Here is a 27,728-nt window from a genome sequence, read left to right as displayed (position 1 = left end):
AACTGATATGTGTTCCTGCTGGTGTATGATTAAAACCAGGTCTCAGGGATGAGGGGAGAGCAGGGGGGGAATGTCTAATGACAGCTTCATTTTTAACATCCTCCTTCCCCACCATCCTTCCTGCCTTTCAGCAATGGTTTAACATGTATAAACCCATAACCATCAACACAGCTCTGCTTTCTGAAGAAGCTGACTCCTTTGTGAACAAGCTGGACCCCAACAAGGTATTTAAAAGCAAGAGCAAAACTCCAGTGATCAAAAAGAAACTGTCCTCCCAGCCAGCAGGCTCCCAAAAGAGCCATCCTAGCATGACCTCCTCCAAGACTTCCTCACTACCTGGGATTTCTTCAAGGAAGCGAGACCCCCAGATCTGACCCTGGACATCGTTTGCAATAAGCTTTGATGTTCTCTGATGCAGAGTCTGAGAGCTTCAGACCAAGCCCCTTGTTGTGCATGAATAGATCTTCCCATGGAAACTACACTGCAACATTTGCATGAAATATAACCACAATGTACTTTGACGTGGGAGGGAGATAGATCCTGGTGGCTTCAAGCAAAAACCGTGAGACACTGATTAAATTCACTTCTGCTACTTGGAGCATGTACTTTTCAGAGGCATGACGAAGTCCTTGATGTCATTGCTCTGTAGGGAAGTTGTTATTACTGTGCCACTACACCAGTGAAATGAAAGTAAATGTAAGTCACTTACTTTAATAGACCCACAGTGAAATACAGCATATGAGGATATTTCTGCTGTTTCCTTTGAAAGAAACCTGCCCTGACCTTGCATGTTACGGGAGTAGGATGGAACCCACAATGCAAAGAAATATCTTCCACTTCAGACAGAATCAAACTCTGCATTTCCCTTCCTTCCAATCTTCCAACTCTGCAATTCACGGTATAGAAGGACCTGGGGTTTCCGTGTCCCTGCATTGGCCTAGCCACTTGCTCTACAGCTGAAACCACTCCTTGGCCTTCATGCCATATCCTTTGGGATAGTGAGCTCTGTGTGATGTCCTCTGTAATGAGCCTGGAGGCAACAAGAAGATGCAAGAACCCTCATTGCCTTTGCTTTCTGCTCCTGTGGAAACTGGCTGGGGACTGCTAAGCCAGGGCAGCTCCAGGTGCATCAGTGGTGTTAGAGTGTTGTAAGCCAGGAGGACACCTTGATTTGTCATTCATTTGCAAAGCTGAGCATTCAAAAAGCCTTTGTCACTTATTACCTGGGCAGGATCTGACCAGGGGCCATTGAGATCCTACAGCCCTAGAAGGCCCTGATGCTATTTTCTATACTGTAAGTTTTCAGGTAAAACTGCACCTTAACCCATTCATTTCTGGTTTTCAATAACATCTGACTGTTTCCATTACTTTTCTATGCCATTCAGTCTTCTTAGATATGCTGGATACACATCATAGCAGCCAGCCCATTCTGTGCCTAAGTAGGGAATGCAAAGTCACCCTCTCCAAGTAAGCATTGATTATTTAAACAACGGCATGTTTTATTTATGAAACAGTTGCATAATTGCATAAGACCAACCTACCTCACAGGGATGTTGTAAGGCTTTCACGAGCATTTATGGCCTTTGGAAAGACCAAGCCACCCTGTAAGTGCTTAATAATATTTTAATAAAGATTTGAATATTTTCCTCCAGAGTGACTGGGTATTTCAAGACGCCTTTGGGAGCACATGCACAAGGATGTATGGTAACAGCAGGATGCAGGCTGGATTGTTTTTTACTACAGTAGATAATCCCCCAATGAAAAGGGATGGGTTACAGTGTCTTTAAGCTGATCCCACCTTGAGCTACTCCAAAGCTTCCAGTATAATTCACACAGACCAAAAGTCTCATCTGTATGACAACAGCTCCACTTCTGTCCTATGCTCGCCATTCAAAATCTGTGCAACCATCAGCCCCAGCTCTGCCATGCTTTGCTGGCTTCTGGCGCTCCCCGCATCCCACCTTCAAGTGTGGCTGCTCCAAGGGTTGCCTGGCAGCTGCACTCTCACATCCCCTACACTAAAGAAAATCCTCTAATGCTCTTCAGCCATCCTAAGCTGACATGCATGTTTTGCCAGGTGAAGGTCCTGCTGTAACTGCTCTAACACAAGATGAGCTCTAATGAGGAAGCAGGGATATTAATATCTACCACCCCACCTCATTCCACAGTGGTACATTGATAGTCCCTTTAACAGTGAGATGTGAATAATCAATTGTCAAAGCCATTAAATGGCACTTTCCAGGATTCTGCGCAGTAGTGATGGTCTATCAGATCCTACCCTTAGAGAGCCCTGCATTGTGTGCATTTGCAGTACCTGACCCTGGAGCCTCAGTCATTTGCTTGACATATGTACCAGATTTGCTTAAGAACTTTCTAGAGGTGTTAAACTGTATCACCTGGCCTGCGAAGAGGGAGCTTCTGTCCAGTGCTTTCTCAAACTTGTAAGGCTGTTGCAGGCCCTCTCTGTAGTTCAGATGGAGGTGGCAGAATTCCTGCTGAAGCACAACAGTCTCTTCCCATGTTTCTGGTGCAGTCACAGTGGAGAAAGGCTCTTCCTTTGTTTCATCATTTGGACATGCTGTCAAAGAAGTTGTCTTAATCCTTTCGTATGCTGGTAGTTAAAGTCTAACCCATCAGTAACAAACATGGTTGCACTGTGCCAACACAGCACAAAACATCTCCTAATCTGTTCCAGCAGAACTGTACAAGGAATCGTGAGACCCTGCAGTTCACGAATTTTTCAGTGCTTGCTGAATGTTCAGACAAAAAAGCCAAAAAATGAAGTTTCTGTTTCAGACTGTCAGTTCCCTTGCTTTTCTTTGTGCCCTGCCAGAGTAGATGCTAGTGTGTCAAATTAGCAAATGGAAGCAAATCTAAACCTGTGGTTCATAGCATCTATCTCTTACCAAAGATTATTCCTGATCAACCTTTCTTTAACTTGCTCCTGCCACTGTGAAGGTGTTCCCTGTGTTTTCACTGACATGATCCCCTGACTAATACTTATTTCATGCCTAACTATTGGATCTTGTATTTTGATTGCTATAGACTTACAAGTATCTGGAGTCTTGCAGCTCTGCTTTGCTTTTCTGTGGAGTGTAATTTTTCTTTTCTTTTTTTTTTTTTTTTTGATAAGTTTTTACACAGCAAGTTTGAAAAATTTCTTTGGGTCATAGGCAAGTCTAGCCCTATCCAGGTCTTCCCAGTGTCTCAGAGACCCAGTTTGTCTGGTTGAGCAGCATTGCTTTATTAAAAACTTGTTTCTCATTTCTCCATGTGTAGGAATGCATAACTGCGTGCACTGGTCATTGCATGTGCTGGTATCCATTCAGTTGACTGTCGGTGCACGTGGTCCAACTAAGCTTTCCTTTCAGGCCCTTTCCTTAGGGCACGTGGCTGTCACATCCTAGAAATCTCCACATCTGTCCGTCTTTTCTCATTTCCACTTTCCAGGACAGGCTGATTATGCAAATCAATAAAGAGTTTGTGGATTAAAACACCAAAAAGACTTCCCAGTGTTGGAGCTACAAGTGGGATCCACCACCAGCCATGTCCAGCCCTAAAAGGAAACATAGAACAGGCTTCTGGTGAGCCAGACTGAAACCACTGCCTTGCTGCTGCACAGCATGAAGTGAGATGAGCTGAGACTGCTAGGGCAAAAGTGAGCTCTGTAAGCAAAAGTGTCTAGTGCCTTCCGACATACTGACTCTTCCAGCAGTAGCTGCCAGAGGCTGTGGGTCTCCCATACACCTTATGCCATATCCACAAGCCCATTGCAAATCTCCTGGGTACTCTACCATATCTGAAATGAAGGACAACTAAATCAGTCCCTTGTGCTCTTTATTAATGTGGGGTGCAGGTCTCTGCTAGCAATGTTATTTTTCCTTGCAGGAAATAACTGTTCTGACAAGAGTTTCATGAGGGCAATGTTTTTCACTGCCAAAGAGCTGACTACCTTAGGGTCAGGGACTCTAAAGGCTTAATGCAGAATCTGCTCAGTCAAAGAAAGGATATTTATGTTTTCCATGGGTTTCATATCATAGTGTATGAAATCCATGGGCTCTCCACATTTTTGTGTGTAGGAGGTAGATACTTCACTACTGAGAGAAACAGAGAGCATAAGCGATGTGCGCGAAGTATCATGGAGAGTAGGGAAATTAACCCAGAACTACTTCCCAGAACTGTGGTTTAACCACAGGATTCAGCCTCCTACCAGGAATTACACTTTCCAGGATGCCTTACACAGCTTAACATTCACCTTTCATTCATTCTACCACTCACAGCATCACTCCATAGCTACACAAGCACATAGTTATTTTAGTGCTAGCAAAATGCAGTTTGGTTTTCAATTATTTCATATTCATCTGCTGCTTTAGAGGAAGCCAGGTGACTAACCTGACACAATTGGCTTAAACAAATTCTGCATCCATCAGTGTAATTGCTGGTGAGTCATTCTCCCTGTTGGTCTAGGAAACTGCACTAGACAGTCTGCACTGTCTGCAGGTTTCCTACTCTCCTTAAGAAATAGTCTATGCAATCCTGGTGAATGTGACTGCCAAACAGAGACACACCATTCCCCCTTCCCCATTTCCAATAACATCTGCATTTCCTTTATAGAGAGGTCAAGCTCTCAATGATATTTTCTTCAAGTTTCAAGAAAATGGGCAGCAGGCACAGGAGAGAGACTCTACTAATGCCCTCACCATGGGAAAAGCCATAGCCTGAGATCCAGTCCTACTAGATACTAGAAGATAGGGTTTCATCTCCAGATTCTAACATGTAAATTTATGAGAGCTGTTTAGCAGTCTAGCTGTAACTACCTCCTTTCAGGTCATCTGAATAACTCTTTGTCTCTCTACTCACTGCAGTAACCAGCTAGATCTCTACTCACAGGTAGGCTTCTGTGTCATAGGTGCCTAAATTTAGGTATCTGAATGTGGAGCTGAATCCCATGCTGGAGATTCGGTGTACTGTAAATTATGTATATGCCACACACGGGGCTCCCCCGTGTACGACCCTCACTTACTGAAAAGGGAGAGTCCACATTGCAGGCATAATGTCATTTGGTCGAAAAAAAATCCTTAATCGCTTGGGTTTATCTTTTGTGAGCTGGGCAGTATAAAATCAAAACAGGTAACTCACGTGAAGACATCCACTCCCCAGCCAGCAATGGCAGTGAAGACCCTTGGGGGCAGGTCCCGGGAGGGGTTCATGGCGTAGCCTGTGTTCATCCCCATCGCCAGGCCAATGCCTAGGACCAGGATACCCGTGAGCAGGGCCTGTGTGCCCTTCAGGGCTCCATTATTTTTCTCGTCGTGGATGACTAGAATGCCCAAGAACAGCATCATCGTCGCTATAAACTGCAGGAGCAGGAAAGGGAAAGCAGGTCAGTAGAGAGAACGGCAAAGGCAGAAGGATCATGCTCAACACAGAGGAAGTGACTTCCCAGACTGGAAGAGCAGGTAGAATTCAAGCTCTAGTCAAGTCAGGGAGGATCCCAATGTTATTGGATTGCTTGCAAAAATGACAGGAAGAGCAGAAACCTGTAGCTCTTGGCAACACTTTGTCATTTTCTTTCTTATGCGGCGAGGACACTGTACACTCCATAGGAAGCTGAGCAATCAGATGAGCCTCTGGAGGCTCTCCAGCTCTCACCGTGCTCCCCATCACAGCCAGGCAGAGCTTCATCAGCTCAGAAACAAAAGCATGGGTTTCCTCAGACTTGAATTAATTGTGAATGTGCCTTCTCCTGTAGCACTGCAGAGTATGGGACACTCGGGAATAACACCAAGTCCTCTGAGGCATCCCCAAAGGAGTAAGTACTCTAACTAGGTGGAAATAATGTCAAGATGGAGGTTTTGCTCCATGACTCGGACTCAGCAGAGCAATATTGGAGATTACAATGCATAGTTATATAGCTATCTCATTGGCTTGCTGTGCAGGTTGTTTACATTCACTGTCAAGCCTTCTGATGAAAAATCTAATGGCAGAAAACAAAACTGAGAGTGTTCTTAATATCTGAGACAATTTCTTTTATTTCTGGGCATCTTGATATGGTGTTATGTGCTGGGAATAAACTGTATTCAGTGCTAACTGGGCTGGTCAAACCCCCAGAGGTTCAATCCAGAGAGGTTGTATTCCTGCCAAGTCAGTCCCAGGACACCTGTACTGGTTAGAGGTAGCCAGGAGAGCTGCCTGGGAGTGCAGCGTGAGTGTAAGATCCAGGACAGGAAGAACAACTCAGGGTATTGCCCAGAAGCCATGGGAGATGGTTCCTGCCATAGCTCAGCTTCAAATTTCCCATTGCTTGGGCTGAGTACAAGGGGAAGTGCTTGTAGGGCACTTGGACTGAGCTGAGAAGCAGCCTGGAAGTGTTATCCTTTAGGCTTGGCAATTCTCCTGAGACAACCATGGGGCTGGAAGGAGCAGATAGGCCTTGGCTTGAGATACGATTTGCAGTGACTTAACCCACTGCATGTGGAAAAGGGGGCAGATTTGGCCCCCAGCAGCGGACCCTATTGAGGTGGCTGGAAGAACTGAGTCCCTCAGTCTCACACATCATCTCAAGGGACCGTGCAGATGAAGTCTCCTGTTTGGAACTTTCCTCTTGTTAATGCCCTCTTGAGCACAGCTTGTACCAGTGCAGTAACCTGTGCTGGCCACACTTTGGACTATAATCCTGACTCAGTCCTCCCCTGACCCAGGCTACTCACCCAGCCTGAGCATGTGATTTCTGTGCTCTTGCTCCCCGACTTTGCCACCAAGCTGCCTTGAACCCTACCTGCAGCCAGACACTCGTCAGGACAGTGGGCTCCTTGGAGCAAGGGTTGTGCTTGGGTCCGCATGCATAGCACTGTGAGTGCTCTGTACCAGACCTGCAATAGTGCCTATTGCCATTCACCTTCTCCTAGCACACCACAGCTGTCCCCACTGACCTCTGTGAGGAAGCCCCCCATCAAGGACATATAGGGAGCAGGGTAAGTGGAGAAGATCCCCGCCGTGGCAGTTGGACCCGTCACTGTAAAGTTCCCCTTGGTATAGTCATACAGTGCATCTAGGAGAAAGGGAGTTAGAGTTAGCACAGCAGCCAGCACAGAGTTCATCACATGTGGCATAGGCAGATGTCTACCCACTGCAGCCAGTACAGACACAATGGGAAAAGAGGCAAAAGGAGACGTGACCAGAGCGACACACCCCTTCCAGAGCATGGTCTCACTGATCTGTCACCAGCAGACTTTGGTCTGCAGTTGCTTCCTTAACCTGCCAGCTCCCCATTCCTTCTCTGGGAGACTGGTGGGGGCTGAATGCTCATATTGCATTGTGAGGCTTCCCCCCCTCTGCCCCTCAGAGATTTAGACAGGCTGTAGCCAATGGGTTGTGAGTCCTCTGCTCACAAGTCACAAACATGGATGACTGCTGTCCTGTTTTCCACAGTCCAGCTGAGTCCCCCACACAGCTCCAGCTGTGCTTGATGCTTGGTAGCCCATCTACCTTGAGCCCTTGCACTTTCTGTTGCAGGTATCACCATGAGAACCCCAGCCACAGTGACTCTGAGGACTGGAGGACCCTTAGAAACAAAACAGTGCCAAAATGCAGCTACCAGCCTTTAGGCAAGTTTTGGTAGTGGGAATGCCCTGGGCCTTGCATTGGCCTTGAGCGATAATGGTCTGTCTCACTAGCCAAGAGCTTGCCTTCCTCATGCTGGGTGAGGACCTCATGCTGGATATGATAAAAGGAAACATTTTGATGAACTGTCAGCTAAGACTGACATGGTGTCCACAGCAATGTCCCCCTCCCCCCCCCCCCCCCCGCCATGATAAAGAAGCAACCATACCATAGTAGATACCAAAAACAGTAGCTGCTGCCAGAAAGGAGCCCAGGAACTGGCCGAGCAGATAAACTGGGAACTTCTTCCAGGGGAGGTTCCCTAAAAGGCAGTGTGTGAGGGTAATGGAGGCATTCAGATGAGCTCCTGCAAAATCACAACAAAAGAGAGTAATATCTGCTCTGATGGACTTGTTCTGGAACATGCCCCCCATACCACAGGTAATGACCCTGACTTTGTTCCAGAATACCAAGCACCAAGACTCCCCCAACCACAGTGGCAGTGTCTCCCTCCTGCACAAAGCTGACCCATTTTCCCTGGAGAGAGGGATGCGTCTAGCCAGCTTGGTCCTCCATTGATTTGCATCTCAGATTGTCATTTACACCTGCAGCCTGGGACTTCCACCCTGAACAAGGCATGTAAGAGTGTATGAGCCCACAGCTCATGGGCTGCTGTAGGCCCAGACATAGGCAGGTTGAGAAGTCCTGCCTGCCTCTGAAGCAGCTTTTAGTTCCAGGTCACTGAGCAGGGTGTGGATCTCCCCTGTGGTTTCCCTGGGACCTGTTAAATACTTGCCCATCACTTTGTCGAGCAAGTCACAGTGGTGGCATCTCCTCCAACTGGGCTACTGCTAGATGGATGACTGCAATATCCCTACATGATGCAGGGCAGAGAGCACCTAGCTTTAGTCCTCTAAGAGTTCAGTATCCTCTGCCTAGCTTGCTATAGACCACAGGCCGTTCCCAGAAAGCAGGTCATCTCGCTTGTCAGAGACACCTCTCATGGCATGGAATGAGTCTCCTTCTACACGGGACTCTCTGTTTAGTTTAAAGGGAGCCCAGACCTTAGACCCATGACCCACCTTTTATATGGTTACATATATTAGTTACAAATTATATCCCAAACAATGGAAAGACCTCTGAAACATGTGATACGCAAGGAGGGTCTGATCCTGGCAGAGCTGAGTGCCCCGAGCTGATGGCAGCTGCAGGTGCTTAGCATCTCTGGGAGCAAGGCATTAGAGGCTGGAGTAATAAACTGTGAAATCAACCTGAGAGACCCACATATCTTCATGTTTGTAAAGCAAAACTCTATACATGGCTGTCAGCAGTGGCTCAGCTTAGCTCTTGGATATCACTGCCTTGAGAACAGATTAGAAGGATGGCTGTTCCTGCTCAGATCATGGTTATACCTGCTGGTCCAGAGCAGACATGCTACTAGAGCCTTTATGTCTTCATTTGGGGCAAATGAATGCAGAAATTGCCCAAGACAAGAGGTAATGCTCTGTCATGTGAGAGATACCATCCTACAGGCCTGAAATACCACCTTGTGTGAGTGCAGGGTGTGTTTGTGTGTGGATATGTACGCATGGGTGTGGATGATAAGGAGAAAATTTGCATACCATTCCCTGTTGCAACATCAGCAAAAAGTTCTCCTTTGCAATAAATGATTTACTTCCCCATGGGTCATACTGGCAGCATGTTTTCCAAACTTCTTATCTCCTTGGGCCATGCTCTGATGGCATATTCCAAGTGTCAGATGTGGGCACTGCTGAAATCTTTCTTTGATGACTGTGTGAGAACACGAGATGGCTAAATCTCTGCCATTGTCTCTGTCCCACTTGCCTCTGGCCAGTGTTTACAGGTAAGCAAGGAGTCCCTCAGACTACCCACTGTATCTTCTGCACCACTTTGTCGGCGCCCTGAGTGCATTGACAGGCTCTAATTATCTCTAATGACCAACCTGGAACCATCTTTCTCTGTAATCCTCTGCAGCCTCTTTCCCTACCACCACCACACGTTTGCCTGTTGTGTTCAAGGTCTGCTCTGATATGGTGCAGCTGTATAACCTTGGGTCAGACAACTCTGAACACAAATGAGTTGTGAGCAAGAGCTGTGAAAAGCCTCATCTGGGGCATCTACCCATGCATCCTCTGTCTTGGCTCAGGACGTGCATTCAAGATCAGGCTCTCAGCATACTGTAGGTATGCTGTGCCTGCCCTGCACCTTGTTGATCCTGACCTTGCCTTGCCATCTCAACTCCTTGCCTTGACCTCAAACCTGCATCACCCCTGTGGACTTGTCTGGTGATCACTGGATCACAAGGCTGACCCCGGACTTGCTCTGCTCTTCTTGTTTGGGCATGGTGGGACTGCACTTCTTGCTAGTGAGGCCACTGCCTCTGCTTGCCATAGTGCCACCCGCAGCTCCACAGCCCAGTCTTGCTGCCCCTGTCATATGGCCTTTGCAGGCCATAAAGATGTCCTATGCTCAGGTGTCCTACTCACCAGAGATTCTTCCAGCTGCATGGATCCCCAAGGTGACACCAATGCCAAATCCCAAGTTGATGCTCAGATATTGCCCAAATTCTCCTCGTCCTAAAGTCACTTGAGCAGCAGAAGACAAGCCAATGAGCTAGTGAATGGAAAAAGAAAGAAAGGAGTATTGAAAGTAGTATTACTGCTATGGTGGACTGGGCTTCCTCGGCACTTTTTCGGTAATACTAACAAATTTCCAAAGGCTCTCACAAATGGGAAGATTCTAAGGTGCCCATGGCCAGGAGATTCCAAACAAGAATGAAGCCCTCCTGTAAAAAACTGAGCAGGTACCTGGATATTCCTTTTTTGATGCCTATCACACCAAATAAGATGCTCTGGTCTGGGTTCAGGGAAGGGAATACAAGCCAAAGCTGCCCATATTGAGGTCTGAGGTTCAAATGGGATCACTCACAGTCTTGGTGAGGGCTTCTATGCATGAAATCAGGGGCATGAATCCAGAGAGTCACTGCAGACATCCCAAAGACAGTAGCCCAAGTCAGATGGAATGAGGGCTGGGCAAATTCTTATTTTCTTTCTTTTCTTTCTTCTTTTCCTTTCTTTTTTCTTTTCTATTTTATTGTCTAAAAATGTAATTTGGTCAAGACAAAGCTATTTGCCAAACTTGACTCTAATTTTGGTAATTTATTCTGGCCAAAAACAAGGAAGGAAATTCTAGTTTGACTTTTCCTTTCAATACATATGTTTACAAATTGAAAATGGCCAAGATTTCAATATTTTTTTAGTGACTAAAAGGCAACTAAGAAAAAATTTAAAAGAAATGTAAATATTCTATTCCAGCAGGAAAATACCTATTTTAGAAATTGTTCTGTCCTGAAAGTAAATATACTTCACTCTTTCAATGTGGTCAGAGGGTGGAAAAATCATTTATTTTCACAGCTTTTATATGGAAATCTGCAGAAGGACAAAGCTTCTTTTGAAGCCTTGAAGCCTCTGCCTTTCAAACCACTTAGGGCTTAGACTGTCCCATACCTTAAACCATATCAGTCTTTATCCAGGGAGAACAAGGACCAGGTAACGTGCCCCTCCAAGAAATAAGTCAGTATGTCCGGCAGCACGTATATTTCTGCTTTGAGCTATCCTGTTTTGACTCAGATCTTTACTTGCTGCTGTGCCTGGATCCAATCTTTATCTCATGTGTCTGCTCTCCTTCTTCTCCTTCAGCCATCACCAAAATCCCCTGTTCCCCAGAGACGCAATTCTCTCCTCTCTCGTCTACACATACCACACTGCATGCTGCACACAAAGTTACAGCCTGCACAGTGTGGCCCCTTCTCCCAGTCTGCCTCAGCGAAAGCACCCCAAAGCAATATCTCAGATGTCCCCCAGCAAAAAAATTCTTTCTCTGTATATTTCTGAGCCTTTTCAAAACCAGGTCCAAGAGAATCAAATGCGTAAAGAAAGGACGCAGGTTTTGCAGGAGTGCATGCAAGTGCAGAGGGAGGGTAGCAGAGCAGGAGACTGCTCGATTAAAGCTGAACTGAAATTTTCTTATCCTGAAAAAAGGCACAGGCCAAAGAAGCTATTTTGCAGCACGGATCCAAACCTCTGGTCATTTCTTCTATTCTCATGATCACAAAATAACCTTTGTTTTTCCTGCCTACCCACTCCCAGTGCCATTTACTCCTGCTGCCTGGTTCCCTCCTTTATGAACATTGCCTGTCTATTGAAACAAGAGCCCCTATACTGGCTGGGTGCTCTTGTCCAAATAACAGACAGCCAGGAGTCCCAGAGATCAGAGAGGACATTTCCAGGTGCAGCAAGGAGCAGGGGGCTGCCAGAGAGGCTACCTTTGGATGCTGGTTGTTATTTGCCACCAGCCTTTGATCGGGCTGTTTATTGTGCAGCGTCCCTCCTCCTACTCTATCCTCTCACAGAGCTCAGTGAGAGAAGAGTCAACATGAACTGCTGGCTCCAAAATCTCCCCTGAACTGTCAGAGTCCTGAGCACAAAGACAAGAATTATTCAGGATCCTCCTCATGCTGCCACCCTGGCAGGACTCCCTTAAATTTGTTCTTTGTCATCCAGGAAGTTTTGCCACCAAAAACAAAGGTGATGGAAAAGGAAAAATATTTGCTTAGGTCCTGCTGAGGTGTCACAGATGTCTGTACTCTGATTTCCAATCTGTGTAGAAGTACCTGTGCAGTAGGAATGGATTTCAAGGGACTAAATACTCAAGATGATGTGATAAAATGCAAGTATCTTTTGCACATGCAGTTGTCCTTGAAAAAAAGCACCTTTATCTGTACAGACAGCTGTATCAAAAGGTCCCCATGCTTATGGAAAACTCCAAGTGTGAATTATTTGGATAATCCTCAGCTCTTCTGTGGTGGCCTCTGTCCAAACTAAAGTGCCTTGCTCTGTCCAGAATTGCTTACAGGCTAAGTCCAAGTATAATAAATTAGCACAGACAATTACTGGACCTTTTCAGAGAGAAGATATCGTTTTGTTATGTTGGGGCAACACACTGGGGCTCTGATCCTGGCAGGGCGCTGCACCAACACCAGGGATCAATTCTGGCTGCAAAGCAACTGCCCCTGCCTTCCTTGCCCTCAAACACCTTTGAAGCAGCCTGAAAGCTCAAAACCACTTCAATTCATATGCAAGAGATCCCTCAGGCAAGGGGGGAGCTTTTTGTAAGATTTGGGATAAACATTATTCATTTGCCAGCATAAGACAACTGAAGGCAAGCTCCTGGCATGCTTTACACCTGTTAACTGCATTTCCTAATGGTAGGCTGTGGCTCCAGAGAGTTTCACAAGCATTAATTACCCTGGGAACACCAGCAGGAAGATGAGTGCATGCTGTTTTCATTTCACAGAGAATGTCAGTGGCAGAGGAGTTGAGGATCTGCCCACTGCTCCCCTGAATCCTGCACAGGATCTCAGGCAGGCATCAGTGGCAGCTGCTCAGCCCGCACAGTCCACTTTGGCACCGCGGGGAGAAGAGCACCAATTCACTGACTGTGAGTTTAAGGGGGTTTGTCGCAAGCGTTGTGTTGCCCTATCTGACCAGACACTGCTGTGTGGTTTCATTCAGAATCTTGTGTTTGTTTTTACCTAGAAGAGAACAGGAACAGCCTGTTCATCCCAACGTGCTTCACTTTCTCTCAGTGCCCCACCTACCAGTTGCATTGCCTTTTTCCAATAGAAAGTTTTCAGCAGATTGTCTACCCTGATCCAAAGCTGCCATGTGACCAGAGAGTGTTAAGCAGTAATAACCAGCTGGTGAGCAACCCTGAGGATGAGGCAGGAAACCACTGAACTTAAAAACTGCTGCTGCAAACGTTTACACTCTCACCCCCCCATACACGCGCATACACACACATGCATGGACACGCACATCTGGGCCTGTCCCCTCCTTACCATCAGGATGAACATCCCCAGCGCTTCTGCCAGCAGCTCCCTGATGGTCCTGTTACGAACCGTGAGCGCCTTCTGAATTTTCACCAGCATTCTGCTCTCCGGCTCCAGTGTGTAGCTGCGGGAGCTCCTGTTGTGAGAGCAGACCTCATTGTGCTGAGCTAAGTTGCCCTTTGAAACTTGGCAACCTCCTTTCACCCTCAGACACCTTCACTCATTTGGTTAACGATGAACAAGCCAATAAAGTAGCAGTGAGCTTTAAAGTCTCTCTCCCCCGCCATCCGTTTAAATCTAAATGATGAGGATGCAACATTTCTGCTACAAGTGCCTTGCGAGCTCTGCAACTCTGTCCAGGAGCAGTGTATCGCCAGAGAGATGGAGCTGTGAACAGCCTCGCTGTGTTGTTAAAGCATCTCATTCTCCATAATTTTTTCCATAGGCACAGACAATGAATAGGAATTTCATCTGTGTTCTGCATTATAACCTGCTGGCTGGTGGCTTGGTGCTGTTCTGCTTCAATGGGTGGGATTAGGACTGTTTGCCTGCACTTTGCAGGACTAGCTTGCTCATCCCTAGCCAGCAGGGAGGATGCTCTGTCTGGAACTGGTGTGCACCACTGTCCATTGCCAGGAAGAAGGCAATGGCTATAGAGCTGTTACAGGTTGAATATTTCCTCTCCCAAGACAGTGCTGCAGGATGTGTTTCCTTATTTCAGCAACTGGGACTCTTCTCTGTTGCTGTGGGTCCTGTTGTACCATGCACCTGGATGCATTGACTGCACCCTGTGTCTGCAGCGCTGGGCATGCTAGTGCAGGGCCTCCTCACCAAACCCTCCCTCCTGTCCTCTCATGTGGTGCTAGAAGAGACCTGCCTCTAGTAATAATCCCTGGAGAAAGGCTAACGACTGTGTGGTTTGGAGAGTCCAGTGCTTGCATGGCATAATGCCAGCCTCTAGTTATTGCAGGAACAAGGAATCAGCATAAAGAATAAACACAGCTTCTTGCCTGGATCCCAGAAATAAGAGATGTACACCTTTGATCTCACCTGGATACTAGAACAGAGCCCTCACTCTCCCACACTTAACAATAAAATCTCGACCTTCTGATTCCCTCTGTTTATATTCCTGCCCACCAACTGCAATAATGCTCTTATCTCACCACTGTAAAAATGTTTTAATATCTTTTCAATTACTCTTTGCTCAGCCCCAACCTGTTAAACCCACTGGTGCTCTCTGGACCTTTTTTGCATGAGCCCTGTTTAGTTCTTTGCTGGTTTTCTTCACTTTTGTCTAAACCTGCTGCATCTTCTAAGTATCTTTCTGAAAGGGATGTGACACACAGCTCCCGAAGAGTCACAGGCAGCTGCACAGATGCACACATAGCATTCTGCTGACTCTGCCCCTGGCGGTGCCTCACTCTATGCTACTGCTTTGCAAAAGTTCATGAGCTTTTCTCTCACCCACAGGATGTTGTGCAGCTGTGTGGAAGAACCTGGGAAGCTGATCCTCCTCTATTCTCCATAGACGATTGTCTACACTGCAGCAAGAAAGGGTTTTATGGACTGGGGCAAGCCCTTGTCCAGCAACAAATCAGTTGTTGACCTCATTGAGCTGCCTGGCTAAATATGCAGTAAATTACTAGTCTGTCTGGGATATTAAAGAGCATTTAATCGTGAGGGATGGTAATCACATTGCTGCAAAGGGTGTTCCTACAGCACCTTCCTACTTAGAAAGATTTTCCCCTATGGGTTTGTGAGCCATGGTGTGGCACAGAAAAAGGGACCAACAGATTCTTCCAGGTCACTTGATTCTCTGCCATGCAAACATTTACTGGAGCACACAAACATGAGCCCGGGAATGCCAGACCGGGGCAGTGAGGAGTACCTCAAGTTTCTTCTGCATGTGGTAGTTTCCAGCTGAGATGTAAAGCTGAAGTCCTGGCATCAGTGTGTGTTGGAGATCTCACAGCATTTCTCAGATGAATGAGGGTGCGTATCAATCTGTATGCCTCATATCTGGACCTAAAACTTTGTTTTTCTTTCCTGGATCTCAAGGGGCCTTTCAAGTACACTCCTTTACTTTACAAACAAGAAAGCAGCTGCATTGTCTCTGAAAGGCTTTGTCTCCTGTTTTTGAGCATAGCTATAGGCACCTATACATTCTAATTTGGGCTGAGAAGTGGACAGGCATTTTCCAGGAATGCTGGGCTCCCGTGAACTTGCACTCTTCTCAGGCAAGAAAGAAATCCCAGGTTCCAGTGGAAATCTTTGGTTTAATCATTGCATTTGAGGCATCGTTACTGAAATCACCACCAAATCCCCTAAAAGTCCAACATGCTTCTAGGGCAGCATTCCCCGGTATCTTTTGCTTGTAGACCATGAGGCAGAAATGGAGTTTGGTCCCAGGTGAGGGGGCACATGTGGAGTGTTGGGTCAGCTGAAGGAATCAAGGCAGGTGCCTTTGTGCTTACAGTGTGATGGCCCCATGAATCACAAGCTGAGGAGCATGACACTGGATGTGCCTGTCACCACTGCCTGTCCTCTTACATAGATCGTTCCACAAGGTGGCACTGAGGCATTAATTTCCCCCTTAAAATTGTTTAGAGAAGATCCTATGTTGGCTGCTGAAAATGTCTGACCTCTTTACTTTGGGGGGTTTTCTGGTCATTTTGTGCATTAAAGAAAGACAGTCTGCAAAGGAGTGTAACAAAACAAATACCTTTCTCTGAATCCTTTAAGGCAGAGCACCTGTGCTCTAACAGCATGCAAAGCCAAAGTGTTTAAGTCCGAGCCTATCACCCTGCACTTTCTCTACAATCAGCAAAGAGAAATAGGCAGCTCCAAAGGGTGAATCATGCACACCTAGAATAGGCATCTGAGGCAAGTCCTATGAGTCACTCCTGCAGCTGGCAGTTTCCTTCCAGTGTTTCCATGGGGTGGGAGGGGGGGGGGCGGTGATCAGCTCCAACGTGCACATCTACGAGGCAGGGATCCAATGCCACGTAAACTGGACTTCCCTCACTATCTACATCCAGATGTAACAATCACGAATGGGCACAGACAGCCACCTGTGAGTCAGCCAAGGGCTGGAGAGCGAAGATTTGCTGGTCGCCCAGCATCACATGTTCATACTTGGATGGTTTCACATATCAGAAAGTCTGGTGAGGATCTCTGGAGTCACTGAATAGAGTCCCCTACTAACACAAGCAGCCACACCACATTTTCCCTCATGACCTGACCCCTCTTCATTTTACGATTAAGTGCCCCTACTTCTCCTGGTGGAAGTCTGTTAGCAGAACTTGCTGCTCTGGAGATTAGAAACTTCTAATTTCCAGCCAAGCATATTCTCAAACCCCTTTGTTCATGTGCCAGCATTACCCCATCACAGTCATTAAATCATTTCCTACAGGTGCTATCCTATAAGATTTTCCAGGAGACATATATTTAATCTTTAAATGAGCACCTAAGAAAAGTTTTGTGTTTTCTTATTTCTCAGAATAATCACCTCCAGGCTCCCAAAGCATGTCTAATCTTTCTGGATAAAAAGAGCCCCTGTTGCTTTCAGACCTTATCACTTTGGGTTACTTCTGAGTTCATGTTTAGCATTTCACATATAGAAGGGAACAGAGCTCTTCCTGACTGAACACAGAAAACAGCCCAGGAAATCCTTCCCACCACAGATGGTCATCTCAGGAACTGGACAAGCCAGACACACAAAAATCCCCCGGTGATAGTTAGGAATTAGGTGTCATCAGTCATCTCATGAGCTTAACCCATCAGGAAAACTGCCCATGCTAATGCTCTACTAGCTTTGCAAAGCTCTATGTTAGCAGAAGACAAGCTCAGTCCAGGCTGGGACGTGTCCCCACTGAAGTCAGTGATATAACTCACACTGACTTCAAGCATGGAAGACCACAAAACACCCCCGCCAATTCACATGCACAAGCATTCTTTATTTTTCAGCAGAAATGATGTCCCAGGTGGTCCTATGGACAAAGTAGGTCGTGTCAGAACAGCATTAGCTGCTCATGTTCAGTTCTGTGCCATCTCCTGATGTTTACCTTGACTTGCTCACATGTGGAAACTTCACTCAGCATTGACCCTACAAAGATTTTACCATGTTTTTCACCACCCATGAAGCACACACCTGCTAAACCAAACCCATTTTCTTCCCTAAGACAAGTGTGCTGTCACAACTAGTAATAAAGGTCTGAGTTTGGTGCAGAAAATTTTGGCTCAGTGAAGCCCCACTAACAGTGTTGATATTGGTACATATACTGAAGAGCTAGGGGAACAGTTCCCCTAGGTCCCACCACACCAGCACTGGGAAGGCCGAGCTCCTACAGACTCCAGGGGAGTCACGCTTCTGTGAGCAATAGCTTCTCAGTTTCAGTTTGACAGCACGTGTGTTTCCTCTTCACCCAAGAGTTCGTTTATCTCTTATTTGCACTAATCAACAGCTGGAACGATGCCACTCCATTAGCTTCAGTTCTGCTGGTAGAATACTAACTTTTTACCAGAGGCTGAAAGGAGCGTGAACAGCCTGAAAGGAGCATTAACAGTCAGCACAGCAGAGGAGCTCCTCGCTGTGGGATGAGGACGGCTCGCTCTCTCCTCAGACTAAATGAACACAGGACTAGTCCTGGCACCAAGACATCCCCATGCTCCTTTGGGAAGCAAGGCCAGGCCCTGATCCCAGCAGGAACAGGCTGCTGAGCTGCATGTCCATGGTTGCATTTCCTGACCAGGGAGTGCTCAGACTGTGCTAACAGGAGGGTTAAATCTGCCTTAGTTCCCTTCTCCTCTGCAGTCCTCATCTGCATGGCCAGGTCTCACAGAGACTCATACATCACCTTTGATATGACCTTAACTGTCTAGGACCAACCTCCCTTGATAAATCCTACATATTGCATCGCGCTCTCTCACATTAATGTTTATGGTCTTTCTTCTCTCATTTACAGCTGGCAAGCACAGAGCAAGTAGCAGAGGCACCTGATATTTGTCTCTAAGCAGATGGCTTTGCTCTCTGTACTATTATGTGCCTTCCCGTTCCTAGGACACCAGTCTCCAAGGCTTTTCAGATCATCCTGAAAGTCATCGCCCCTTGTCCTGAAGTTGGCCAAAGGTTTAACATCCACACATCCCGTCAGCACACCCACCCCTTCTGTACTGGGCACACCAATGAAATAATGGATGCTATCAGCATCAGGAAGGGCTGTAAAGAACTTCACCAACCATTTCCCCTGTCAACACAACTCACTTTACAGTTCCTCTTCTGGTCACAACCTTCCCCATCTCAGCTAGGAGCTGACAGAAAGAGATACTGTGGTTTTTGCCTCCCACCTGAGGAGCAATTTGTGCAGGTCCCCTACCCATACTCATTTTCCGCACACTCTGTCATGGACTCCTTTTCTGTAAAATGAGGCTAGCTCTTACCTCGTCAGGCAGAAGCGAGATTTGAAGGACCTGTCAGATGTATATGGTAACACGAAGGTGGGAGTCTCCTCCAGGCTGCAGTCCTCTGCTTCACTCACAGAGTGCATGGTGGGGAGGGTCAGAGCCTCCCTGCCCCAGACTGCTAAAGCTATCTCAGTGTGAGGTAATCCCCAAAGCAGTGGTGTCAGCAGGAGAAGAATTACATGGCTTTTATTGCTCGTTAAAAGGAGAGCATGATTTCAGAGCTGTCTAGGAAGGGGTCACAGGGGCTTGCTCTCCCCATAGGACACATGAGGGGCTCTGTGGGCACCGCAGGTGCCCATCAGAACATTGGGGTGGCATCATTGTTGGGTGACAGTGAAGAACCAGGTGCACAGGGCACCTGGGTTCTCCCCCAGCCCTGCCCGCAACCCCCTGTCTCTGTCTACCCCTCTGCCAAGTAGGGACAACCATACCCTCCTGCCCTCCAATCTGCACTCCTACTTCCACTCTGCCTCTCCTCCCATCTCTTCCCCATCCCTCACTGCTACCGGTAAGCTGAGCCTTTGTCCTCTCTTGTGACTGGCTCCCCTCCTGGCTCCTCTGCTCTCCCACTGCCACCTTGATGCCCATTGCCACCATGGAAGGAGCTCGGGATGCCTGGGCAGAGGAGGGGTGAAGCACCTGGAGGTGGAATTTGGGGTGCCGCTTGGGGGAAAGTGGGCACTTGCTGGTCCCAGCCTGTTTTTTTTTTTTTTTTTTTTGAAGAGAGTCACCCCATTGTCTCTTGCGCAGGCTGGGAGTTTGCACTTTGTAAACATCTTTTCTAGACTTCAGCAGCTGCGTGGGAAGGGCTACTGCAAAAGCATGGGATTCCTGTCGGCGGCTCCCAGGGTGTGTACTGGAGTCACCCTAAGAGAAGGATCTAGGGTGCTTCAGACAAGCTGTAATGTTTGCCCTCCTTGCAGACTCTGCAGTGAGACTCGCTGCAAGAGGGGTCTTAATTCGTGCGCCCTCTCTTGCCTGCAACAGACCAAGCTCTGGTGTTGTGTCCCAAGTGCTTCCAGCTCCCACCATTTAAGGCTAGAAGGAATTACAGCACTTTCATCAGCTGTGGCTGCATTTCTCTACCAGGGATGTAACCCTGGGCTACTCACACAAACTACTTTGAACCTCAGGGGATGGCAGAGTGAAGACTGCTGAGGAAGTCTAGAATCAAGAGGGGACTCCATTGATTCTGGTTGCAGTAATCCCCAAATCAATTATTTACTGGGATGGGGGGATACCATAGGCACACACTTTGCTAGAGCTGCAGCCTTCTTCCTTTGTTCTTCTCTCCCTGCTCTCTGTCTGCTTTGCCAGGGCCGCATACACACAGGGCATCTTTCATCTCATGGCTTTCCCATCCAGGCAGCTGCTGCTCCCCTTGGCTTTTTGGACAGAATTGAGTCATTTCTATACACAGTGAAGTGTGATGATTTTTGAGGTACCTCACTGGTTTTTGATCTGTGCAAAATTCTTGACCCAGCAAGGTTGAAAGCCTCCCCTATTCACACATACATGGCATTTAACAGAGAGAAAAACTGAAGCAGAAGGACACTTAAGGTCTTGGCGAAGATCACAGGAGACTTGGGCACCCTTGGGATTTCAGCCTGCATCTCAGGCTCCTCAATCCAGCCCATGTTTGCCTTCTATTTATTGCCTCCACAATCAAAAACTCTCACACGACACCTCTCCATACCACAGACTTTGTAATGAGGGAGCGAATTAAACCTGCTCCCCAGTTCTGTGCTGGATGAACATGTTCTTCCACCTCTTCACCTGCTGTCAGCCCCCATTCCCGGTCTGACCCTTGTCTGACACACACACGTGAGCTCTTTATTTCCCTGATCTAATCAGTGCCAGGCCCTTTTATCCATCTTGCTCTGGCTGCCCTCCCTGCAGCCAAGCTCCCACCATGTGTGGTGGCTCCCTGTGTGTTCAGGAGGGCTGATGGGAGCATCCTTGTGCCTGCTCCCGAAAACTGCTGCAGAGGGGCTCTGCAGAGAGAGCAGCGGGCTTTGGCAGCACAAACTTTCCTGCTGAGCTTTGAGTCTCCTGCTCAGGTCTGTTTTCAATCCACAGATAAGGCAAAGGTCAGGGAAACCACAGGACTCACAGGGCATCATCACCCTAGAGATAAGAGGAGCCAGATTTTTCCTGGAGGAGTGTGAACACCAGCACTCTGAAATAGAGAGATTAAAGGGGAAAAGCTGCAGGCAGAGGCACCTGATTGTTTGAAGGAGGCCCTGAAATTTCAGTCTGATGCATCCAGAACCCTGATCTGAACATTTCCCTGTTCCTGACCCCATCCCAGAAATGTGATCAGAAGAGCATGGCTGTGTCCTCCCCTCAGGACACAAAGGGATTACTCTTATAGATGAGAAAACCAGCAAAACCCCTTGTGTTTCATACTCTCTTTTCCACATCATCCCTCTCCCAAATGTTGCAATCCAGGACAGTTTGCAAGGATCTGCATCCCTCTAAGCAGCAACAAAAGAGCATTAGCTTGTGTTAACAGTGCAAATGAGCAAAAACAAAACAGTGTCCCATGTCACAAACACAATCATGTCTGTTCCCTCTGAGTTGCTGGAGCAAGGTTGGTTTAGTAGTCAGCACAACCCTCCTTCACAGAGACCAACTTTTTAAGGATAGGCTACATCCATTCATGCCACTCATACAAGACACACTTACAGACCTTTCAGGAGGCAATGCAAAACCCATAGGTGGATGTCTTCACTCCTAGTTGTGATAAGAATATTTTGTGGGGTCAGGAACCAATTGGTGAAGCTAATCAATACCTATATGCATAATCAGTGAACGTTGGCTCTGGTTTTGCACTGTTGGGAGCAAAGTTGGGTTGACATACACTCAAAAGGAATGGCACTCATTTCAGAGGACCCCTCACCTTCAGATGGAGGTAACTTCTGGTCATTACCACCAAAGGTTATATTATACTATGTATTTTAAATATATAAAAATATGTATATATATAAAATATATAACTATATATATAACTATATTATAACCATATGTTATATATTGTTAGCATGAAGATAAAGCCTTCAGTACCTTGGTTACCCTCAACTTGGAGGAGCTGAGAATTGTAAGAGAATTAAATTAGAAGAGAGTTATATTAGAAAATGAAGATTAGACTGAGAAAAGAAAAAAGGATACAATTTGTTTTGAAGACAGCACTAAATCCAGCTGTGGTTTAATCACCCTACATTTCTTCCAAAACCTAGGTTTCATCAACACGAACATGTTCATATGACACCCACCACCTGGGTGCCCAAACATCATCCAGTGGCCAGTGTGACTAATATCTGCAATGAGTATTGCAGAGGTTGTTCCTCCCTATTCTCTCCACATGAGAGAGGTGCATCCATGAGGCTCTGCCTTGGGTAGGCAGGAGTTTATCTATCTGTTTTTAAAGCCCACACCATCTATTCAAAGGAAAGCAGATCAAAGACAAGGCCAGGGAAGTGGGGAGGTTTGTAGGAAGTGCTGTAAAAAAATTTCCCTTCTTGGAGGGTAGGTGTCAGCTTGGTGGTATCTCCCAGGCCACCCGCAGTTCATCTCAGACAGCAGGACCCTGAAGGGAAGCACCCAGGCATGAGTTTGCTCTGTAGCTCCAGAGGAAGGTGGTGCACGGAGTGGAGGCGGTGGCAGCGGTCTTGCTGAGACCCACTGCCCCGCTCTACGCTACCCTCACCTAGTGCACTGTGCCCCCATGGTGGAGTTGAGTATCAGCGAGGAGCCCACGCCTGTCCTGCATTATACACGTCAGTGAACTGCGGCTGCAAATGCGTAGGAGTGCTGTCCTCCACAGGTGTAACAGGTCCAAAGACAGCGAGAGGTTGGCCTCAGCTGACTCGGATGGGGCAGTAACACCAGAGGAGTGGACACAGCCCAACGGCAGGACCCACAGAACAGGACAGCTTTCGGCTTGGCTCCCATGTCAAGCACCCCAAAATTACAGGGATTACAGGGAGACACCAAGAGGGACCAGCTGAGAAACACCAAGGAGCAGGCAGCTGGATGGCCATCACAGCCTGGAGGGCTGCTGCCAGTGCGGACGTGAAGGCATCCAGAGGAAATCTCTGATAAGCTCCTTCTATCACAGTGAGGAGGAGATGCCACAGATTCCTTGCAGACATGCACAAATCCCCTTGGATGCTGCCCAGGCAGCTCTGGAGCCAGGCCGTGGCTCTCTCCTCAGGGCCCCAAGGAGCCCAAAAGGCATTACAGCAGGGACAGAGGTTTGTCCCAGCCTCAGCCAACCCCCCCCCCCCAACCTTCACTCACACACCCCTGCTCCTGTGCCCGAGTCTTTTTGATGTCTCTTTTTGGAGGCGTTATTGGGAGACAGGAGAGTGGGGCCAGATATTGTGGAATTGCATAGTTCCCTGATCATTTCGAGCCGTCCGGTTTTTAAGGGAAAAGCTTTTACTCAGAGAAATCCACAAAAGTTGAAAATCAATCTGTTGGTATTGCTCAAACAAGAGATATTTTCCCTTGCTCTTTTTCTGCTCATGTAATTTCCCAGCACAAGTCCTGCATGACAGAAAAATTGTCAATGTCACAAATCAGCCCATGTTAAGCAAAGGCATAGACACACAACCTATTTCCCAAGGCAGAGGACACCATGCATCAGCCATTACTGGCAATGAGTGTGTTCCTAGCCCATGGCAAATATTAAGACCAGAGGTAGCCTAGTGGACTATATGGACCTTCGGACTGACCCATCGTGACCATTCTCGTGCTCTACCATGGCCATTCCTCATGGCAAATCCTATCTGATCACATCTAGGATATCAGCCTATTTGAGAACTACAAAGAAGTTTGGGTTGGAAGGGAGTTCTGGTAGTCTCTGGTCCAATCCCCTGCTCAAAACAAAGCTAGCTTTCAGAGTTAGATCCAGCTCTGAAGTTAGAGCAAGTTGCTCAGGACTGCATCCAGCTGAGTTCTGAATATTTCCAAGGACAGAGATTTCACAGCCTCTCTAGGCCCCTGTTCCAGTGTTTGACCAACCTCACAGTGAAAATTGTTTTCCTAATATCAAATCAGAATTTCCCTGTTGCAGCGTGTGCCTCCTGCCCCTTGTCCTACTGTTGCACACTTCAAATAAACTCTTAACAAATAGTTGGAGACAGCAATAAACTCCTGATTAGACTCCTCTTAAGACAGAATGCCCTTGCCTTGGCCTGCCCTCATCTGTCGTGTGCTCCAGCCCCAACCACATTGCTGTGTGTTGCTGGACTCGCCCAAGTGCATCAGTGCCTATCTGGTCACGGGGAGCCCTGAGGTGGATGCAGCACTGCAAACGGGGTCTCAGCAGTGATGCAGAGGGGAAGATTCCCCTCCCTGGCCAAGGCTGCCCTCAGGCACCCCTTCACCACTGGGGCTTAGCACAGACTCGTGCTGTACAGCATGGCCGTCAGGCATGGCCCCAGGCTCCAGCAAACTGCCAGCCCAGCTCTCCAGATCAGCTTTGGGTACTCGTGAGTCCAAGCATGCCACAGCCATTTCCAGCTCCTGGCACCACCACTCACCTTGCTTTATGTTTGCTTTAGCTTTTGTTTAGCCACCAGGAAAGACTGATGAACTCCACAAGCCATGTGAGACTTCCGGGGAAATGAAGCCGTGTTGGCCTCCTGCAGTGTCCTCTGTGCTGCCACCAAATCCCCATGCTGTACCCTGGGGGCACCTGGATGTGCTGGAGACCTTCTCCATCGGTCCAGTTCGGCTGAGAGCATGCGAGGCTTAGCTTCCACTTCACCATCAGTGAGGCCAGCAAGTCAGAGGCACCCTCCAAAGAGCAGGCAGGAACATCCTTCACACACACACGCACACACACATGCACACAACAGGTCAGGCCAGCAGAACAGCTCCCTCCATTCACCGGAATAGTTACTGCAATGCCTACAGCAGTGCAGCAATTTAATGGCATTTTAGATAACGTAAAAGCTTTAGAAGAGTGAGATCTATTGCACTGTGGCAGTCTCCCTTCTCCTTCCCCCAGGAACTGGAGGAAGCCCTATCATATGCGTCATTTAAAAGCAGACTAGAAGGAAAAAGCACTTGAAAACTTGCCAAGGGGAACAATTGTGCCCTGGTTGAAGTCAGTAAATAACTGATTTTGTCTTGTTCGTCTCATATTTTATTGCCTCTGCTGTTTGCACAGTGCTTCATGGGGGAAAGCGTGGTAACAGAGCAGAGAGCCTGCTCTCTGCTTTCCACGCCTGCCACTTCCCCTGTGCAGGCACAGTCTCCCCTCCTGCTTTCATCTCTTCTGCTCAGCCCCAGGAGTTGGCAAATTTGGATGTGTCACCACCATCTGCTAGCAAGGGCTCGGGGGCGGAAAAGCTGTGCTAGGCTTCTGCCACCTCTGAGCAACCCTGGGGACTGTGGGAGACCAGCTTGGCTCTCCACCCTCATCTTCCATGGCACCACGCATGGGAGGCAGACTGGGGGCTTGGGCTTGCCCCAGTCACCCAATACAGCTTGTCTGGGGTTGATAAAGACCATTTTCCTTGCATGTTGACAGGCCCTGACCTTCTACCAGACCCTGCCATGCCTGGAATATGAGATGCCTCTTCACTGCTTGGGGCCCCTCATGCAATCCTCCACACCACCCCAGTCCCCCAGTTTGAGGGGATCCAGAGTAAGAAAAAGCCTGCAAAGGAAGACCCTTGCCTACAGCTTCTCCCTATAGCCTTTTATCCATCTCACCAGATGCTAGAGCCATGTGAGTGGTACAGGACCCCCCGCCTGGCTCCCTTCACTGGGCCCAGGGTGAAGGCTCACATGTTCCTCGCAGGGTGGGAAGCTATGTTTTCCTCTCTGGGAGCTGGTGTTGTTCTGCTCTCTGGTCCATGCAGGAGCTGTGGTCTGGGAATAGGAGTGTCCAGGGAGGATCCTGTCCTGGAGGATCCTGTTTGCTGTGGTCCCATCCAAGCTCCTGTTCCTTTCCCTTACACTGATGGTGATTGGAAATTCAGGATGTAGCAAATTCCCCTGAAATCACAAGGCCTCTTTCAAGCCTATGCCAGCAATCACCTTAGTAGAATAAAAGGGAGAAGGTTACAAATGACAGTTCTGTGGAATACAATAGACTTCTTGTATGTAGCCACAGGGTGGTAGCAGGAGAGAGACATGCCTGGCTTCATGAAGATCTGCTTGGATTGCAGCTAGACTCTCAAACATATGTGTTTGTTCAAGAGCTTTAAATAAGTTCTGGTTAGCTGTTGTTCCTGTTGCACAATTACCCCATGCTCTGCAGACTCCAACTCATTTGCAAGCACTGCCAAAACAATCCATCACATACTCCTCATACCCGTGGGCAATGGCTTGATGGAAGAACTCCTTCCCTGCTCAGCATCTGCACAGAACAAGATAAGAGCCAGCAGTGACAAAAACATATTTTGTTCTAGGTTGTCTACACTGGGGAAAAAACAGATTCATAATTTGCATTTGTAGATTCACACTTGCTAGCAGGTTAAAAGATCAATCAAGACAAAGAAATGGAGGTTAATAAATCATAGTCACTTTTGAGTTCACAGAAGGCTGACTCTTATCTATACCCCAGGTTAAAAGCCTGAAGTATTTTGTCTATATTGCTCTAGCTATATTAGATAACTCATAAAGGGTGAAATAAATTAAGCACCCATTTATTTTCTGTCATGTAGATATATCCTTTGGCTAAAGCAATCCTGACACCCAAGAATTTCCCCCGCTGGCTGACAATCTACAACCTGGAAGAAAATTACAAATTTATAAAATATTACTACAGTGTCAGCTGGTGCGTTGATGTAGATGACCACAAGTCAAATGTATGCAACAAAGGCTGTGCTCCCACATGCAATGTCCCACCCAACCAGTGGCCTGTCTAAAGAAAGTGCTTCCCTTCCCAAATGCTGTCACCCCTTGCTCTAGCACTTAGTTTTAATCAGAGGTTTCCCTTCCAAGCACTGACCAGTCCTACTGGATCAGTCCTGCTTAGCTTTGAGTACCTGATAGGATCATAAGCCAAGGCAAACGTAAGCAAAGGATAGAAACAGCAGATAGAGATCTACAATAAGCAATTACACATACAGCAATGTTATGTTATGCACAAAGGTGCATGAAATATGTTTGAGAAGAAAAAATCTGCATAGATAGGAGAGTTGCTCAGAGTCCAAGATATTATCAGATCTGGAAAAATGCTGTGTGAGTGAGTCATTGGAGCATCAATCAGTCACTGTGTACAGAAAATAGTATAAAATTGGCTGTTATACTCCCTCTCCAGCATCCATATGGTATCATTTCATGGCCTCCATAAATGACTATGTAATATGCACCACAGGCCTTTTTCTTGCATTACAGTTATCAGCTCCACTAACTTATTCCAGTGCAATCCCCCCCTCATACCCTTCTCTGCTTTAATAAAGAATATTTTTCAGATTGTCATTGGACATCAACTGAAGACCCTCTGAAAAATATTTTGCCTATTCCTTCCACAACCGCCCTTCCAACCAACCTGCTAGAAGAGTTGTGGAGTGGCCTGATGCCACGAAGTGACATCGAATGTACCTGATCCAGCAGGTTTATATATGTCCATTCCCTCAGCAGCTGGAACAGAGTACCTCACTTGCCGGGCTGTTTAGGACTGGTGCAGCTCAGTAGCTGGAGCTCTGCAGATCAAGACAAGAGCACTGCTGCCAGAAACAGCAGGGAGAGATTTTCGCCTGCTGGGATGCTTCAGGCAGAAAGTCCC

General features: G+C 47.4%; 2 protein-coding genes across 4 annotated transcripts in view; one reads left to right on the top strand and one right to left on the bottom strand.

Moving 5' to 3' along the window:
- The window catches only part of LOC135324926 (tubulin polyglutamylase complex subunit 2-like), a 36,089-nt gene extending 20,896 nt beyond the window's left edge, over positions 1–15,193 (top strand). The window contains exon 7 of one of the 3 annotated variants that reach the window (XM_064502027.1): positions 14,984–15,193. In XM_064502027.1, coding sequence (XP_064358097.1) covers positions 14,984–15,118 — 135 coding nt within the window. In that variant the 3' untranslated portion in view covers positions 15,119–15,193. Of the gene's footprint in view, positions 1–131; positions 1,652–14,983 lie in introns of those variants that run through there. The other 2 variants (XM_064502026.1, XM_064502028.1) reach the window with 2 other exon arrangements.
- LOC112982206 (aquaporin-7-like) lies at positions 3,100–13,654 on the bottom strand. The gene is made up of 6 exons (XM_026098428.2): positions 13,523–13,654; positions 10,110–10,236; positions 7,832–7,969; positions 6,933–7,051; positions 5,140–5,357; positions 3,100–3,556 (listed from the first exon to the last, which is right to left on the bottom strand). The coding sequence occupies exons 1-6, from the start codon at positions 13,610–13,612 to the stop codon at positions 3,397–3,399; spliced, it is 852 nt and encodes a 283-aa protein (XP_025954213.2). The 5' UTR covers positions 13,613–13,654; the 3' UTR covers positions 3,100–3,396.
- Positions 15,194–27,728: the final 12,535 nt, after the last annotated feature.

Source organism: Dromaius novaehollandiae, chromosome Z (genome assembly GCF_036370855.1).
Source record: "Dromaius novaehollandiae isolate bDroNov1 chromosome Z, bDroNov1.hap1, whole genome shotgun sequence".
NCBI classification, from domain to species: Eukaryota; Metazoa; Chordata; class Aves; order Casuariiformes; family Dromaiidae; genus Dromaius; species Dromaius novaehollandiae.
This window is presented reverse-complemented; position numbering and strand designations above follow the sequence as displayed.